This window comes from Danio rerio, chromosome 18 (assembly GCF_049306965.1).
Source record: "Danio rerio strain Tuebingen ecotype United States chromosome 18, GRCz12tu, whole genome shotgun sequence".
Taxonomy (NCBI): Eukaryota; Metazoa; Chordata; class Actinopteri; order Cypriniformes; family Danionidae; genus Danio; species Danio rerio.
In genome coordinates, this window is record NC_133193.1 from 48,572,527 (window position 1) to 48,590,825 (window position 18,299).

Here is an 18,299-nt window from a genome sequence, read left to right on the forward strand (position 1 = left end):
AGAGATTCTCAAAAACAATAAATCACTTTAATTTTTGCAAATCTCTGATTCTACACATTCTTTGATAACTTATAATACAATTCTATTCATATTGTTTTCTTTCTAATACAAAAACACTATTTCTGTCATGGCTTACCTCTAGAAGTCATAACTATTGTGTCCACCTGTTCCTTGTTTAGTCATTCATGCCTAAAGGACGTCAAAATGATGTCAGATTGACACTGTACTTTAACATTGTGGGACATTGCATTTTGGGTGGAAATTAAAATCGTGTTGACGTCAGTACACAATATCTGAATAGGGTTGAATTTTGGCCACTTTAACACAACCTAACAACAACTAATTGTCAACGTCATCTAATGATGTTACAGCTTGACTTTTTGTGGACATTACCACTATGACGTCTATCATACGTTGGATTTTGGTTGCAATACCTAATGAATAAATGTCAGTATTATGTTGATTTTAAGATGTTGTCTCGATGTTGGATTTTGGTCACTTTCCAACACAACCTAAAATCAACCAAATTTCAACATCTTTTGAAGTCATTATTGGACATCAGAATAATGTTCTGCTTAGTTGCTGGCGGGCATTGAGTTTTGGTCACCTGACATCACAACCTAAAATTAACTTATGACGCTGTGTGCCTCCTGGGAATATGCATGTCCTGTTGCGCTCTTTTCTTTTGTAGCATATCTGCATTGGTTTCTATGGTAATGCTTTTGTCCGTCAGTACATCTACACTAGAAAACAAACAACAGCATAAATGAGACAGAAGAAGAAATGTATTTACTGGCTGCAGTCTTCACTGCTCACGTCATGCATGCTCAGCATGTCATTTTCAGTGCATTTTACTTTATAAAAATACAAGCACCGAAGCATTTTTTTTTGTGCTGAATAAACATTTAAGGGACTTGGCTAAAACAAGGTTAAATTTGGGCGATCAGTGAATATAGATAGATGTCTATGATTGGCAAAATCTAGACTAGTCATCATATAGACTGACTCCACGTCTAGTCATTCATTTCAGTCTATTTGATGGTTAGTCTAGTGTTTGACTATTATTAGACATCTATTAGATTTACATTAATAGCCAAAACTTAGCCTTGTTTTAGCCAAGCCAATATCCCAAATTGAGCTATTTTCATGGAATATTAGGGTGCTCTGTTCATGTTCCCCTTGAGATCAATCGAACAGGTGTCTAATATATGTCAAAATCTAGACTAGTCATCATATAGACTGACTCCACATGTTTAGTCATTCATTTCAGTATATTTGATTTTTAGTCTAGATTTTGACTATTATTAGACGTCTTTTAGATTTACACTAATAGCCCAAATTTAGCCTTGTTTTAGCCAAGCCAATATCCCAAATTGAGCTATTGTCATGGATTATTAGGGTGCTCTCTTCATGTCCGTCTTGCGATCAATTTAATAGATGTCTAATAATTGTCAAAAAGTAGACTAGTCATCAAATAGACAGACTTTACATGAGTAGTCTATCATGTTAGTCGATTTAATGGTTAGTCTAGATTTTGACTATTATTAGACGTCTATTAGATGTACACTAATAGCCCAAATTAAGCCTTGTTTTAGCCAGGCCTAACAGCCCAAATTGAGCTATTGTTATGCAATATTAGGGTCTGTGATCTGTTCATGTCCGTCTTGAGATCTTCAAGTTATACTTTTGGGAAGATTTGTTTGTTTTTGTAAATAAAAATACAATGCATCCCATACATTTTCAGGACATGCCATACACTATTTGCAGAGTAGAGTCTGATTTACTTAAAAACCAGTGATCACCACTGCCTGACTGAGATACGCTATGAAGGGGGTCTCAGACCAAACAAGAAGCACTGCATTACATTTCGTTTTTCTGTGCTATGTCTTTTTACTGTGTTCATCTGCTGCTCCTGAAAGCACATGCATTTAAACAGTCTTTCATCTCTTTGTTTTGCTTTAACAACAAAATGAATGCTTAAGCCTATTTAACTGATTATGTTTGATTACATTACAACATCGGTGCTGTAGAAGGAGCCTTATGAAACCTTATAAACTTTCACCGGAAGATCATTGTTGCCTGAAAAACACTAGCTTGTGCATAAAGCCAATTGCTTCTTTTGAATCCAGCGACGCAAGGGCTTGGAAGAATCTGATCAAAAGCTCCCCTGTGTCTACACGACTGTCTCTGAAGAAGGTCAGGCAGAGAAGAGACGAGGAATTTGGAGGAAACGTGCAGTAGATCACTGTGAGTGTATCTTGGCCTGGGGAGAGCTGCTGTGCGGTTCTTAACCTTTGTGCAGACAGAAAGACTTTACAGAGGATTTATCTGAGCTGTGCAGACTGCAGTGCCACAGCATACACACACATCGGTGATATACATGCGTTTCTGCACACACTGATGAACGTGCCAGAATGATCCAAGTTCAATACAAGTTCAGCTCTAACAACAGCGTTTATGAAATGTTCTTGAACACCGCAGAACAGATTGAGAGTGCATCATGTGGGAATTAGCAGATAAAAATATACTACCGAGCAAAACTTACTTTTTTTTTTTTTGGTAACTTTACAAAAAGGTTGCATTAGTTAATGTATTTATAAACAGGAACAAACTACTGTATAAGCAATACAGTTGCTATGGTGTTTGTTCATCTTTGTTAATTAAAATAAAGCTGTACATTATTAGTTGTGTTAACTCAGTGCATTAACAATTACATTTAGATTTGAATAATGCATTAGTAAATGTTGAACTATGATTAATAAATGCAAGTATTGCTCATTATTAGTTTATATTAATAAATACATTGACTAATGAAGGTGTGTCATTGTTAAAGTGTATATATTCATTTAACTACTGAGTAATATTAACTCAGTACATGTACCTACTATATGGTTGGGTTATAACGCGAGTTATTTTAGTTGCATGTGCTGTAGAGATGCATAATCAATTGTAATTAAACTGTTAACAATTTTCAAAGCAGAACTGTTTTCTGTGTTGTTCAAAAGCAAGTATTAGATACTGTCGTTAGATAATATCAAGGAATATCACTTTATTTATTGCATAACATTTTCAGCATATTTCTGGGACTTCTTGGAATTCATGACTGCTTCCTCTATGCTGCAATATATTGTATTTTTCTTTGTATTATCTTATTTATTGCATGGAGAAAGTCCTATTTGTTTTATTTCAGCTAGAATTAAAGTTTTTAATTTTTAAAAAACATTTTTAAGGTCAATATCATTAATTATTGACCTATTATTAACCTAATTAAGCCTTTAAATGTCACTATAAGCTGAAAACTAGTATCTTGAAAACTGTTATCACGGCAAAGATAAAATAAATCAGTTATAAGAAATGAGTTATTAAAACTATTTTGTTTAGAAATGTGTTGAAAAAAATCTGCACTCCATTAAACAGAAATTGGGGGAAAAATAATTCAGGAGGGCTAATAATTCAGACTTCAATTGTAAGTTTGTCAACACTGTCAATATAATCAGAAAATGTGAAGCAGGCACCTGTTTAAGGAGTTTCTTAGAAGCAGCGTCTGATCTGGTGGACTGTGACAGCCGTATACAGGCGGCGGGACGGAGAACTGCTGCTCACCTGCACACAAAAAAACACATCACACATTCACTCTCAGAAATAAAGGTGCAAAACCATTCACTGAGGCGGTACTTTTTCTTAAGGTACACTTTTGTTCCAAACAGGTCATCAAAAGTACATATTAATGCCTAAAAAATGCAAATGTGTCCCTCACAGTACTTTAAAGATACAAAAGTAAACCTTAAAGCAGGGGTGCTCAAACTGTTTCTTATAGTCGGCCAAAAACCAAACACCAAACCCTATTACATTAATTTTGTCACGGGTAATTTCATAATTTATTTGCTAATATTTTAAAATAACTAGAAAAAGTAGAAAACTAATGCATAAACAATCCTATTTATAACACAATGTTGTTCAATGCTGAATACACTAATCGAGCTGCTCCTGCCTTTGTCTTGATTTGCTCAGTGAAGTCTTGTGCATTGTTCTCTCTCTGTCTACTATTTACATTTTGAAAGTCTGACTCCTTTAATTAAAACATTTAATTTCAGGTGGCTTTTTGTAGCTCAGCAAAAAACACAAACAAAAGGTTACGTTAAATTGAAAATCACAAACTCTGATTACTCATCCAAACCACCTTCCCATCCCACTTTCTCATCCTTTATCCCTCTCTTTTACAAATATCCCCCTGTACGGTACAAAAGTGTGTAGCCTTTAAAAAGGTACCACCCCAGTGAGAGAGTTTGTACTGTTTAAGGGATTTTGGGATTATTATGGGATTTTGAAAATGACCATCCATTCCCAGCTAGCAAAATTCATGTTGCTCAAATCCAGCCCACACCAGACACTTGTATCCGGCCCACATACCACATGGAATGATTGCACGCTTCTGTTTGTCAGATCTGGGCCACCAATAAGCCAAAGCAATATCACATATCAGCCAGAATTCAACCCAATGAACCAGAACTGAACCTATTCAGGGCCACAGTTTGCTTTTATTCTGGCCCAGATCTGGTCAATTACTTCTAATAATGGATTAAACATTGTAAACATCAGTGAATTATATTATTTCATCACAGGTTATGCCCAACTTCATTTTGTTTGCTGTAATGAACAAACTTTACAAGCAAAGTTCTTAAAAGTGACAGCAGCCCAAAATAAAATTTATATTAGGAGGTTCAGGGCTATGAGCCCAACTAAAGCAAACACTTTTCTCCATGATGGAAACTTTAGTCTATGTGGTCCACATATGTTTTAAGATAACCAGGCCACATTTGCCATATCTCCTCTGGGCCGCTTTAGGCTCACAGCCACATTAGCCAGAGCTAACTGTGCCAAATATTTGCCAAAAGTGGCCCACATTTGTTTTAGGATAACTGGGCCACATTTGTCCTGTCTTCTCTGGGCCACTATAGGCATAAATCAACATTAGCCATAGCTTACTGTGCTGAATATTCACCAAAAAGTGGCCCACATATGTTTTAAGATAACTGGGCCACATTTTCCACATCTTCTCTAAGCCACTATAGACTAATGGCTGCATTAGCCGGAGTTTACGGAGCCTAATATTTGCCAAAAGTGTCTCACATATGTCTTATAAATAACTGGGCCACATTTGCACCTACACATGTGAGCCACTTTAGGTTTAGACCCAGATTACCTTTAAATGACTATGCCACTATTTTGCAAACTGTGGCCCAGGTTTTTCTCTGTCATTTGGGCCAAATTGATCATTTTCCACATGGGCCACATTGGGCTCACATTACGATTACATTTTGCCATAAGTGCCAAATCTTTCCCTTACATGGCCCATATATGAATTTGAATCTTTGGCCTCCCTCTGCCATTGTACAGGTGGGCCACTTCAGGCTCACATTTATTTTGTCTGGGCCGAAGGAATACCACCAGTGTAACTGCATAACTGCCTAAAGTGGCCCACATTCGTAAGCTATCTGGGTGCAGTGTGTAACACTCCTCTAAGTGAATAAAAACATCCAGCTGAGGTTTAAATCTAATAATGCACCTTGTTTAAAACTATTGTTATTATGTGGGGTTGTGGTTAAGAATAGAGTATATGCTGGTGTTTAACTGCATTGCTTTAATGATTCTCTGCATTTCATTCTCTCTGTTACTTCATAGCCATGTTGGGTGTTTCTCTTTGTCTCGCACTGAACATAGTCGACCAATCACAACAGTCATCGAACCAATCGCAGATTAGCCTCACACAAAGAAAGGGTTTGGGAACAAATAAATCGTTGTCAAATATGTCATTGGCATAGTTAGGTAAGAATAAATGCATATTATAAGACAATAAAAAGTGTTTTTTGATCTTGCATGAATATCAGCCTGTTTTTGGAGACCCCTAAAACCAAAATATGACCTTTATAATGCATAAGGAGCTCTTTAATTCTGAGAGTGTTAGAAAAAATCATCTCCAAAAGCCTCATCTCTGAGCTTTCCTGTTTATGAGTCAAACAAAGCATTTCACTGGAGAACAAACAGAGCGTGTGGCCTCGTCTTTACTGCGGTTATCAAAACAGCACAAGACTATAAAGCAGTCAGAGAGATTCTGAGGGCAGGAGAAACTAAATCAGTCCCCTGACGCCATTATAAACATTCACATCCACTACTCTGCTTGCTTCTGTAAGTTGCCCAACGAAAAGAGGTGATAATTTACGCCGGTATAATTTATGCTTAATGAACTTTAAGACTGTTGCATACAGTGATTTGAGTGTTTCAGGAAGGAGAAGGAGAGGTAAAAATGAGAGCAGGATGGGGGAAATCGGAGTATTTACTGCCTTGACATTAAACCCCATCTGACACTTAACCTCAGGATGATCCTTGCGATGAATTTCCAGATATCTATACATCTTTTGTGTCATGCGATATACTTAAATGCACTCATATTCATTGCCCTGCACAGACATTGTGGAAAAGAGATAGACTTTATAGATATTTATTTATGAAAATAACACATAACACACTTGAGAAACATTATTGCTTTTATTCGTTCAGTCATCTTGCTTCAGCTTAGTCCTTTTATTCATCAGGGGTCGCCACAGCGGAATGAACCACCAACTCATCCAGCATGTTTTACACAGCGGATGCCCTTCTAGCTGCAACCCATGACTGGAAACATTCATACTCACTCATTCACACACATACACTACGGACAATTTAGTTTATTCAATTCACCAATAGCGCATGTGTTTGGAATGAGGGAAACTGGAGCTCCAGGAGGAAACCCCGTTCTCCCTGTGTTGACGACGTGGGTTTCCTCCAGGTGCTCTGGTTTTCCCCACAGTCCAAACACATGAGCTTTAGGTGAAGTGGATTAACTAAATTGGCTGTAGTTTATGTGTGTATGGGTGTGTATGGGTGTTTCCCAGTACTGGGTTGCAGCTAGAACGCTGTGTAAAACATATGCTGATTTAGTTGGCGGTTCATTCTGCTGTGGCAACCGCTGATGAATAAAGGGACTAACCCGAACGAAAATTAATGATGAATATTACAGTGCATGCTGTACTGTTCCTACCCATGGTGCTTTGCGGAGACATCGGGTCCTCGTGTTTGAAGGTGTCATTAGGGAACGGAGGAGAGTGTTGTGTAGGTGTGTGACCGTAACTGGGAATTCCGTCGACTGCTACTGTCCCATAACCTGACAGAAAAATACAACCTGTTAATGTTTGTTTACTATGGTTGAGACTCAGTTGATATACAGTTGAAGTCAGAATTATTAGACCTCCTGAATTATTAGCCTCTCTGTAAATTTGTCCCCCCAATTACTGTTTTTTTAATACACATTCCTAAACATAATAGTTTTAACAACTCATTTCTAATAACTTTTATCTTTGCTATGATGACAGTACATACTATTTGACTAGATACTTTTCTAGATACTAGTATTCAGCTTGTAGTGACATTTCAAGAGTTCACACTTAGCTGATGATTGATTTTAAAGCTTGTTTGGCATGCTGTCCCGGGAGAGAGGCCTAAGCTCATAAGATCCTCAAGCCCGGGCCTCCCTCCCATTGCAAGGCGAGAGGGGAGTTTGAGCTCAGGTAGATCTCGAGAACTCCTCTGCTGTAGTAGCTAATGAACAGATAGTGATTGCTCTTAAGAGATAAATACTTACTAGGAGCATGTCTATGGTGCAGATTTGGATTAGTCTATTAACTTAAGTTGCATGTTTTGGACAGTGAGAGGAAACCGGGGAAAACCCATGTGAGCTCGGGGAGAACGTGCAAACTCCGCACAGAAACGTCGGCTGGCTTGGTTAGACTAGAACTAGAAACGTTCTTGTTGTGAGGCAACAGTGCTAACCACTGGGCCACCAATCTTCAAAGGAGGAGGAGTAGAGGTGGCTATTCTTCAATACGAAGATGGTTGTGGTGTAAAATCTAGGGTATTTATAGTGGCTTAGGAATCAGGCCCGGATTGGCTAATCGGGAGGACCGGGAGAATTCCCGGTGGGCCGGTCCGTTTTTTGGCCGTGAGGGCCGGTGTCCCTAGTTCCAGAATCTGTTGCTCTCAGCAGTCACACTTTTTAAAAATTATTTATTTATTTACTTGACCACAGCCTTCTTATTCATTATTTTACCGCAGCTCTGCTCTTTTTATCTATTTTCTCGAAGCCTCGTGAGCAGGATGCAGCCTGCAGGGTAATGATGATATAACTAGATAAGTCACCACTCAACGTACAGCTGTTGTGGTACAGTGGTAAGTACGTTAGATTATGACGTGGCCAACCTGGTTTCGGTCCTTGTCTGAGTAACAATTTTTTTCATTTTTATTGTTAAGACATAATACTGTTAGGGTTGTTGAACATTTGAAGTTCTAAAAGAGCTGTTTTTAAAAAAAAGATGTGATAGTGTAATTAGAAACTGAATTGGAAATGACCTTATTTTAATATAGTCAGTGGTGAACTGAGGTGGGCCGGTCTGAGGCTTGAAACTCCAGGGCTGAAAAAGAGTCCCACTCCGGCCCTGTTAGGAATCGTCTAATTGGTGAATCATACATAGAATAATGCAGGACCAGCTGCAAGCAATCATAAGCACGTGATTCTCTCGAAATTAGTTTAGAAATAAACTTCACACTTGCTCATGATTAATCACATAGCTTGTTTGGCGTGCTGTCCCAGGAGAGAGCCCTGAGCTCAAGGAATCATCGGGGCCCAGGGCTCCCCCCTTTCTTTCTTAAACTCTGCCGCTGCTGAAGCAAAGGTGAACTTCCTGAGAGTAAGACATTAGAAAAAAGATTTAGGCTTATTTTATCTATAATATAGAGCATATTTGGAAGGTGGGAGGAAACCGGGGGACCCAGGGGAAACCCACGCGGACACGGGGAGAACATGCAAACTCCGCACAGAAATACCAGATGGCCCAGCGAGGACCCAACACCATTGGTATTCTTGCTGTGAGGAAACAGTGCTAGTCACTGAGCCATCGTGCCGCCCATTCTGGATAAAGGTGGAAGAAGAGGAGAAGAGGGGTTTCTTACAGACGAAAATAGTTGTAGAAAGGAAATGAGGATATATATAGTGACTTGGAGTCCTTTGATTGGAGGATCATGATTATTTAATGTGGGCCAGCTGGGTCAATCATGAGCATGTGCTCCTCCCGAAATTAGTTTAAATTAAAACTTCACTTAAAAAAAATTTAAAACTGCTTTTATTCTAGCCGAAGAAAAAATATCATAGGAAATACTGTAAAAAATGCCTTGCTCTGGTAAGTATCATTTGGGAAATACTAGGAAAGAGAACAAGAAAATTCACAGCAGGACGAATAATTCTGACTTCATTCTTCTGACTAGACAGCAAGAGGAAAAATCAAATGAAGATGATTGAAAATAAAGGTAGAAAAACACTAAAGAAGATGCATTCTGAGTGTTAGGGTTAAGTTTTTTTAGTATTATCTGAAAAATGAGCTAACGTAAACACAGAAAAGCCTTACTAATACTGATGCTGTAAATTATGCAATGCACACCCCTCACTAGCAGACTCCATTACTCATCCGTGGAGGAAAGCCACTTGGGACCAATTACCTTTGTTGTAAATCAATGTGACTTTTCCTAAAGTTAATCTAGCGACAAATGAAAGAGAGAGATACATGCACTTTTACACACAGACGGCAGACTTCTGCATTTGAGCGCTCAGATTTACATGCCTTAAACTCTGCTGTAAGTCAAACAAAAAACACAGACATTTACAATAATATACGAGTAATGCTTGTTGCGTGAATGAATGGACAGAGGTCACGCTTTGCTTTCTCTAAACTTTATAAAAGCATTTCATTTAGGATTTGTATTTATTTATTTATTTATTTATTTATTTATTTATTTATCTATTTGGTTTGGTGCAAACAACTTTTTTGTATTTGTCGTGTTTTTATTAATATTCCGGTTTCTTAATAGTTTGAAGAAGCTGAAAAGTGCTCTTCAGACAAAGAATCTGGCAGCCTTGCGATAAAACAGATGATTTGAGAAGTTTTTCAAAGCTGACGCAACAGATTAAAGAGTTTATCTTTAGTGCTGCGGCTAAAACTGAGCACAGCAAAAAATATAGTTGATGGCTCAATAGGATTTATACACTTTCATTTTTTTCCTTTCATCATCAAGTATGAATCCCATACTCAAGCTTGTAGATGCTTTTAGATTTTTTTAATCTGATATTTTAAGCGGCGGTTCATTCTGCTGTGGCAACCCCTGATAAATGAGGGACTGAGCATAAAGGAAAATTAATGAATGAATGTTATTTAAAGCGTTCAAATGAAATGCATATATATATATAAATAAGTATTTAACTGAAAGGTCCGTAAAACATGCTTCTATTATTACAATTTGTTGACATTGATGTTTTACAGGGATTTTACCCATATTTTAAAATTTACCAGCAGCTTTTCTGTTTTTTGTGTAGATGTTACTTCGAGCATGGAATTGATGTCAGAATTATTCGCCCCCCTTTGAATTTCTTTTTCTTTTTTAAATATTTCCCAAATGATGTTTAACAGAGCAAAGAAATTTTCACAGTATGTCTGATAATATTTTTACTTCTGGAGAAAGTCTTATTTGTTTTATTTCGGCTAGAATAAAAGTAGTTTTTAATTTTTTAAACAACATTTTTAAGTCAATATTATTAGCCCCTTTAAGCTTTATATTTTTGAATAGTCTAAAGAACAAACTATTATGTTTAGAAATGTGTTGAAAAATCTTCTCTCTGTTAAACAGAAATTGAGAAAAAATAGGGGCTAATAATTCATTGGGTTTCATAATTCTGACTTCAACTATATATGTAATTTATAATAATAAGATAATTAAAAATATACCAAATTATATTTCCTTTTTTTAAACATCAAGTTTAAGATTTCGGTAAACTGGTCAAAAACAAAAAGATTTTTTAAGCATCAAAACATTTCAAGTGAAATGTTCAAATTAAAAATACATTTAATTACTTAAATTATTTATTTATTTATTTATTTATTTATTTATTTTATTTTATTTTTTGCAAAAAAACATTTTTTTTTAAATATTTGGCTGTAAAACATGAAAAATTATATGTAATAAAAATACATTTGAATTTTAAAAAATGCTAAATAAATATGTTTCTAATACTTCACTGCAAAACAATAAACTTGTATTTATTTATACCTTAGAGTTTTTTTTTATATTTATTTTCTAAATAATTATTTTTTAATACTTGGCTGCAAAACATCCAAAACATAAAAATAGATTCGAATTAAATGTTTTTGCAAAATAAATATTTTTAATACATAGCTTCAAAACATAAAAAATATATGCATTAAAATACATTAGTTTTTATTTTTGTAAAATATATATATTTTTAATACTTGACTGCAAAACATTCAAAACATATATATTAAAAACACATTTTAATTTAAAAATCCCTTTTAAATAATTCCCAAAATGCAATGTTTTGTTTTTGACTAGTATTAAGATTTAATTTAATTTAAATGCATGTTTAAAATCACTTTAAAAAAAAGAGTCCTTAAAATTAGTCCTGAATCAACAAATCCTTCCATTTATTTAATTTTCATAACATTTTGACCACATTGAGAGAGATTTTGAGGCGAGATTGTAAGGACGGGATGGTTTTCTCACCCTGGTTGCGTGGAGCAGGAGGACTCTCCATGCAGCCTGGCAAATAAGGCCCATTGGAGAACATTCTGCTTTGGCTAGAAGGAGGATCAGCAAATGGGCCGTGCATCCCTGTCAGCTGCCCAGAGAAGTGTACAGTGAAGGCCCCCAAACCGCAGTGAGGGTCCTCGTAAGGGTCTGGGGGCCCCCAGCCAGGCTCCTGCTTCACGAAGGAGTGGGAAGGAAGAGATCCATAGGGAGAGGCAGGGTGAAAGTCCAGCATCGGGCCCCACTGCGAAGCTCCGCCGACAGGCAGAGAGTTTGAGTTTCCCACTGGAAGTGTCGGGACAGCTGGAAGCAGGGCGCTCAGGTCTCTGACATCCGATCCCATCGGGCCGCACGGCTCTGTCAGCATTTAGACGGATTTTCTGGGTTGCAAAACACTAGAATATCTGAGTTCAAAATGTCAAAGATAAGCGCTGCGCTCCTGAAGGCGTCTGCTGAAGCAGAATGTGTGTGTGTTTCTCTGCTGGTGAGGTGTTTGGAGAAATGCATGGGAGAGTTTGAGCTGGAGAAACTTCACTCTTGTACATTTGTCAGCTCTAAAAACCATCCCACCATCTTCAGAGGAGGAGTTTAAGAAGAAAAAACATCACTTCTTCTGTACCTTACTCATCTTTTACTCGAACAGCACTTTCAGTCCTCTTCTGACTAATAGCTGTTATAGTGATTATGTGTGTGTGTGTGTGGGTTGGTAGGTGGGTGTGCATTTGTTTATAGTCTTGTTAGTAGGGGAAATAATTGTGCAAATAGTGTTTCTCAGAGTGCTGGATTTTTTGTAGGCTAACATCCTTACACTGTAAAACCCAAAAAGTTAAGGTATCTCAAACCATTTGAGGAAACTGGTTGCAACAAACCATATGATTTAAAAAAAATAATAAAAACTAATCCTAATGAGTACTGTGAACTTATTACATTTGAGTAAACGGGTCAATTTGAGCACAGTAAAACCCAATAAATGAAGAGAACTCAAACTGAGTACTGTAAAACCCAGTAAGTTAAGGCAACTCAAACTGTTTGAAGAAACCAATTGCAACAAACCATTTGAGTTAAAAAAAAAATCTAATCTATATGAGTACTGTGACCTTACTCCATCTAAGTTGAAGAAATGAGGTATTTAATATACTCATTACCTTCAACACTGAGTTCAAAACTCGTTTCAAATTAGTAGAGTTAACTTTCAGTACATTCTGAGTTAACACTCATTTGATAAAGTTGATTGTTGGGTTTTACAGTGTATTAAAGCGACAGTTCGCCCCCCAAAAAAATGTAGTCATTACTCTACTTAAAGTGGTTATAAACCTTCATGCACTCCAGAAAAACTTATTTTGCTGTTTGTTTTAAAATGAGTTGAAACAACACAACTAATACTTTTTTTTGCGGGGGGGGGGGGGGGCAATTTAAATGTTTTATGTTCAATCCACTTGAATTTGTAAAAAAAAAACTCTGGACCACCCCTTTAAAAGTTACACCTTTAGGCAACATGATGGCTCAGTGGTTAGCACTGTCGCCTCACAGCAGGAAGGTCGCTGGTTCGAGTCCCGGCTGAGCCAGCTGGCATTTCTGTGTGGAGTTAGCATGTTCTCCCTGTGTTCGTGGGGGTTTCATATGCATGAATAGTTGGCGATTCATTCCACTGTGGCAACCTCAATCAGGGGCTAAGCTGGAGAAAAATGAATGAATGAATGAGTTACACCTTTAAAAAAATAAGTTCCTTAGTTGCATTGATGGTTCCCACAAAATGTTTAATATATCTATAGAAAGGTTCCAGCTCACAAAAGGTAAAGTGGAAAATGTGATCTTAATATTTACATTAGAAAAGTTCTTTACAACAAGAACCGTTCACTGAAAGGCTCATTTTGGAAACCTAAATGGTTATTTTTAGATGGCAGCATTTGGTCTCAATGTACATCTATTATATGTTTAGCATGTAATGAGCTGAATGCAGATAAGGGTCTCCAGCTGAAGTGTTGGCTCTGTTTTCTGTGAGGGGAAGTATAAATGAGTGCTATCTAAAGGATTTGAGTTGTCAAAGTGAAGATTCAATTAAGCTGATGGATGTGCAGGGTGATTGGGCAATGCTATTGTGAAATACCAGCACTGTCTGTAGCCTGCTTGAGAAAACAAGGGATGTGAATGAAAGGCAAAGGGGATTTTTTCATGTTGTTAGTAAGAATTGGCATCAGAAGTGGCTTATATGAAAGGCAAAGGCCTCTAGATTACACTTATTTTACCAAAATAAAATATAATCATGACTTGATTTTTAATGATTTAATTAGGACAGTAAGGTCTGACTCTGCTTAGACAATAGTCTTGTCACTTCACAGAAATAATGTCCAGTATACAATATAAAGTCATGCTGCAGTGGAAACAGAATGAATGTTGTCTGTGACTCCATCATGAGCTTGGAGGACTGCATCCATACATCTCTGCAATGACTCAAATCACTTATTAATAAAGTCATCTGGAATGGCAAAGAAAGCGTTCTTGCAGGACTCCCAGAGTTCATCAAGATTCTTTGGATTCATCTTTAATGCCTCCTCCTCCATCTTACCCCAGACATGCTCAATAATGTTAATATCTGGTGACTGGGCTGGACAATCCTGGAGCACCTTGACCTTCTTTGCTTTCAGGAACTTTGATCTGATTCCCCTCTCCTGTGGTTTGTAATGTAATGGCAGCACAATTACCTCAGGCTGTTGATGTTGCCATCCACTCTGCATATCTCTCACACGCCCCCATACTGAATGAACCCCAAACCATGATTTTTCCTTCACCAAACTTGACTGATTTCTATGAGAATCTTGGGGAACCCGTCCATGCGGGTTCCAATTGGTCTTTTGCAGTCTTTGATGATGTTTTTGTTCAGTCCAGTAGCGGACTGATAACCATTTTTTTTCACTCACAGACATCCGGAGCACTGGTCTGATTATGTACAGTAAATAACGTCTCTGACCTCTCGTCGGTGTGAACTCTGGAGGTGTATGAGCAAGATCCAGCAGAGCTGATTCCTCAATCCATGCATCATTTGTTTTGTAGCAGCTCAAAAATAGGGGAATTCCTCCCTGGAGGCCTGAAGACTGAGCCAAAACACAAGCAGATTTCACAAGGCATTTGTAAACAAATGTGTTCTGGAATGCTTTGAAGAGGCTTCAGAATTGCTTTCATGATATACAGGACAAGGGACTTGTAAAATGGATGGATTAATTATACAGTTGAAGTCAAAGTTATTAGCCCTCCTGCGTTTTTTTTTTTTTAAATATTTATCAAAGGATGTTTAAAAGAGCTAGGAATTTATTTTAGTATTTCCGATATTATTTTTTCTTCTGGTGAAAGTCTTATTTGTTTAATTTCAGCTAAAATAATTTTTTTAAATAATTTTAAGGTCAATATTATTAGCCCCTTTAAGCTATATTTTTTGTCTACAGAACAAACCACTGTTATACAATGACCAGCCTAATTACTATAACTTGCCTAATTAACCTAGTTAAGCCTTTAAATTGCACTTTAAGTTCAATACTAGTATCCTGAATAATCTAGTCAAATAACAATAAAAATATAAAAGAATTAAAAATTAACAGGAGGGTTAATAATTCTGACTTCAACTGTGAGTGTAATTTAAAAGTAAAAGTCCTGTGAAGAGCTTTGAGATGTGCATTTCTCATTCATTGTTTGACAATCTCAACTGAAACATGAGAAGAGGGCGGGACATATAGTAGATCCTTCTCTTTAAAAACAGCCAATAGCATTAGGTTTTTATCACAGCTCTGCCAGTGAGAGTGGTTGAAAAGTCCATCAAATGAAAAGCAAATGAAAAGCGTCTTAAAGGGGGCGGGGCATGTCAGATACTAGACAGCATTTGATTGGTCAGAAGATTTAATGAGAAACTGAATGATAAGGTATTGCCAAAAAATTTATTGATCCATTTAGGTAGAAGTAATAAAATGCAAGCGTTGGATGTTTAAATCATATTTATATCTTTTAAATGTGAATTTTGTCACAGTTTTAGAGCACGCTAACTATATATATAGCCACACCCTGCAGCCCAAGACCGGTTACTCACTGAAGCTAAGCAGGGCTAAGCCTGGTCAGTACCTGGATGGGAGACCACATGGTAAAACTAGGTTGCTGTTGGAGGTGGTGTTAGTGAGGCCAGCAGAGGGTGCTCAACCAGTGGTCTGTGTGAGTCCTACAGCCCTAGTGAAAGTGAAGGGGACACAACACTGTCAGTGGGCACCATCTTTCAGATGAGATGTTAAACCGAGGTCCTGACTCTGTGGTCATTAAAAATCCCATCACACTTCTCGTAAAGAGTAGGGTTGTAACCCCGGTGTCCTGGTCAAATTCCCTCCCAATCACATCCATCCAATGAATTGGCTCTATCACTGTCTCTCCACTCCCCTATAGCTGGTGTGTGATGAGCGCATTGGCGCCGTTCAACGTGCATGCTGCAAACTGGTGGTGGTGTGGAGACACCCCCAACCCGCCATGTCATATAACCGGCAGCTAGCTCTCTGCAACTTTCACATGGTCAACCACTGAAGCTAGTTACCTGGATGGGAGAGCACATGGGAAAGCTAGGTTGCTGCCGGAAGTGGTGTTAGTGAGACCAGCATGGGGCGCCCTACCTGTGGTCTGCAGGGGTCCTAATGCCCCAGTATAGTGACTAGGACTCTATACTGAGATGTTAAACCGAGGTCCCGACTCTCTGCGGTCGTTAAAAAACCCAAGATGTCCTTTAAAAAAAAGGAGTAGGGGTTTAACCCCGGCATCCTGACCAAATCTGCCCACTAGCCTCTGTCTATAAAGGCCTACTAACCCTCCCCATACCATAATTGGCTTCATCACTCTGTCTCCTCTGGCGCAATATGGCTGCCGTCGTGTCATCCAGGTGGATGCTGCACACTGGTTGTGGATTAGAACATTCCCCAAAACATGTGTTAAGCGTTTTGAGTGTCTAGAAAAGTGCTATATAAATAAAAGTAAGGAAATAAATAAAGCGTGAATCATCTCAGACTGGTTTCTTGAACATGACAATAAGTTCACTGTACTGAAATGGCCTCCACAGTCACCAGATCTTAATCCAATAGAGCACCCCAGGGATGTGGTGGAACAGGAGATTTGCATCATAGATGAGCAGCTGGCAAATCTGCAGCAACTGCCTGATGCTATCATATCAATATGAGTCAGTGTCTTGTTAAATCTATGCCACGAAGGATTAAGGCAGTTCTGAAGACAAAAGGGGGTCCAACCCGATACTAGTAAGGTGTACCTAATAAAGTGGCCGGTGAGTGTATATCATTAAGTAACATATTGATAGTAACTAAAAAACTGAAATCTTAACCAAATGTTGGGTTCATCTACAAGTGACCAAACATTGGGTTAAAACAAACCAATATATTTTTTAGAATGTGGATGTTAATTGGTCAGCACAATTGGTTTTAATGAAGTAACAGGACAGAACTGTATTCATCTAACACAATTAGATGAGAACAATACCTGCAAATCTAAACTAAACCATAACTAAATGTGTATCGTATAAACATTACATGAATAAGTTTGACTTAAACTGAGCCGAATAATGGAAATTTTGCCTTCTGTAGAGTTGCTTTAAAGATTATTTATTCATTTTCCTTGAGCTTAATGCATTATTTATCAGGGGTTGCCACATCGGAATGAACCACCAACTATTCTGGTATACGTTTTAGAAAGTGGATCCCCTCCAGCTGAAACCTAGTACTGGAAAACACCCATGCACTCTTGCATTCACACACACATATACAATACGGCTAATTTAGTTTATTCAATTCACCTATAGCGCATGTCTTTGGACTGTGAAACCGGAGCACCCGGAGGAAACCCTAACATGAGGAGAACATGCAAACTCCTCACAAAAATACCAACTGATCCAGCTGGGACTCAAACCAGCGACCTTCTTGCTGTGAGGCGACAGTGTTAATCAATGAACCACCGTGCCGCCCTGCTTTAACAATTAAAATGAAGCAATTCAAAATCCTGTAATTCTGAAACCCTGTTACTTCTGTTTTATGTGAAGTCACTTGAAACAATTTGCAGTGCATAAAGTTCTGTAATTTGACCGCACACCATTCTATGCCAATCTTTAGTTTACAATTGACATAATAAATAGGTCTTCAAATTGAGTAATAAAATAATAGTTCATTTAAATTGAGGACTCTTGTATGCGTAAGCTATATTGTGTAAAATCTGCCATCTGATGTTGAGTGGTGTCAATAACAATTATGAAACGCAGCTTCTCCAATCTTATTGCTTAATTATATTGGTGGAGCTCCTGAGAATAATAGTGATGTAATAGTCAAAGGCTGAGGCCACTGAAAGGCAAAAGGTCTCAAAGAGGTCATTAATAACTGTCAAAAAATGTGCGGTTTATATGCAAGCAGATAAGATGACACCCAAGAACTGTGTGACAAGTTCTGCGCACTTCATTGTACTCAAGATGAATGCAACTGCATGTTTAAGACTCATGAAACTGACTAAGTGGCAAAGTAATGTAATGTGTGTGTTTATATAGCACATTTATTGTGGATGGCCATACACCCAAAGCGCTTCACAATCATGAGGGGGGT

General features: G+C 37.7%; 1 protein-coding gene across 25 annotated transcripts in view; it reads right to left on the minus strand.

The window, feature by feature from the left end:
• wt1b (WT1 transcription factor b) overlaps positions 1-18,299 on the minus strand; it is a 117,397-nt gene that overhangs the window by 13,547 nt on the left and 85,551 nt on the right. For 16 of the 25 annotated variants that reach the window (XM_073929453.1, XM_073929450.1, XM_073929446.1 and 13 more), the window contains 2 exons: positions 7,079-7,201; positions 3,516-3,603 (listed from right to left, as the gene is read on the minus strand). In XM_073929453.1, the coding sequence (XP_073785554.1) occupies positions 3,516-3,603; positions 7,079-7,100 (110 nt within the window). In that variant the 5' untranslated portion in view covers positions 7,101-7,201. Of the gene's footprint in view, positions 1-3,515; positions 3,604-7,078; positions 7,202-11,658; positions 12,200-18,299 lie in introns of those variants that run through there. The other 9 variants (XM_073929433.1, XM_005159243.6, XM_073929436.1 and 6 more) reach the window with 3 other exon arrangements.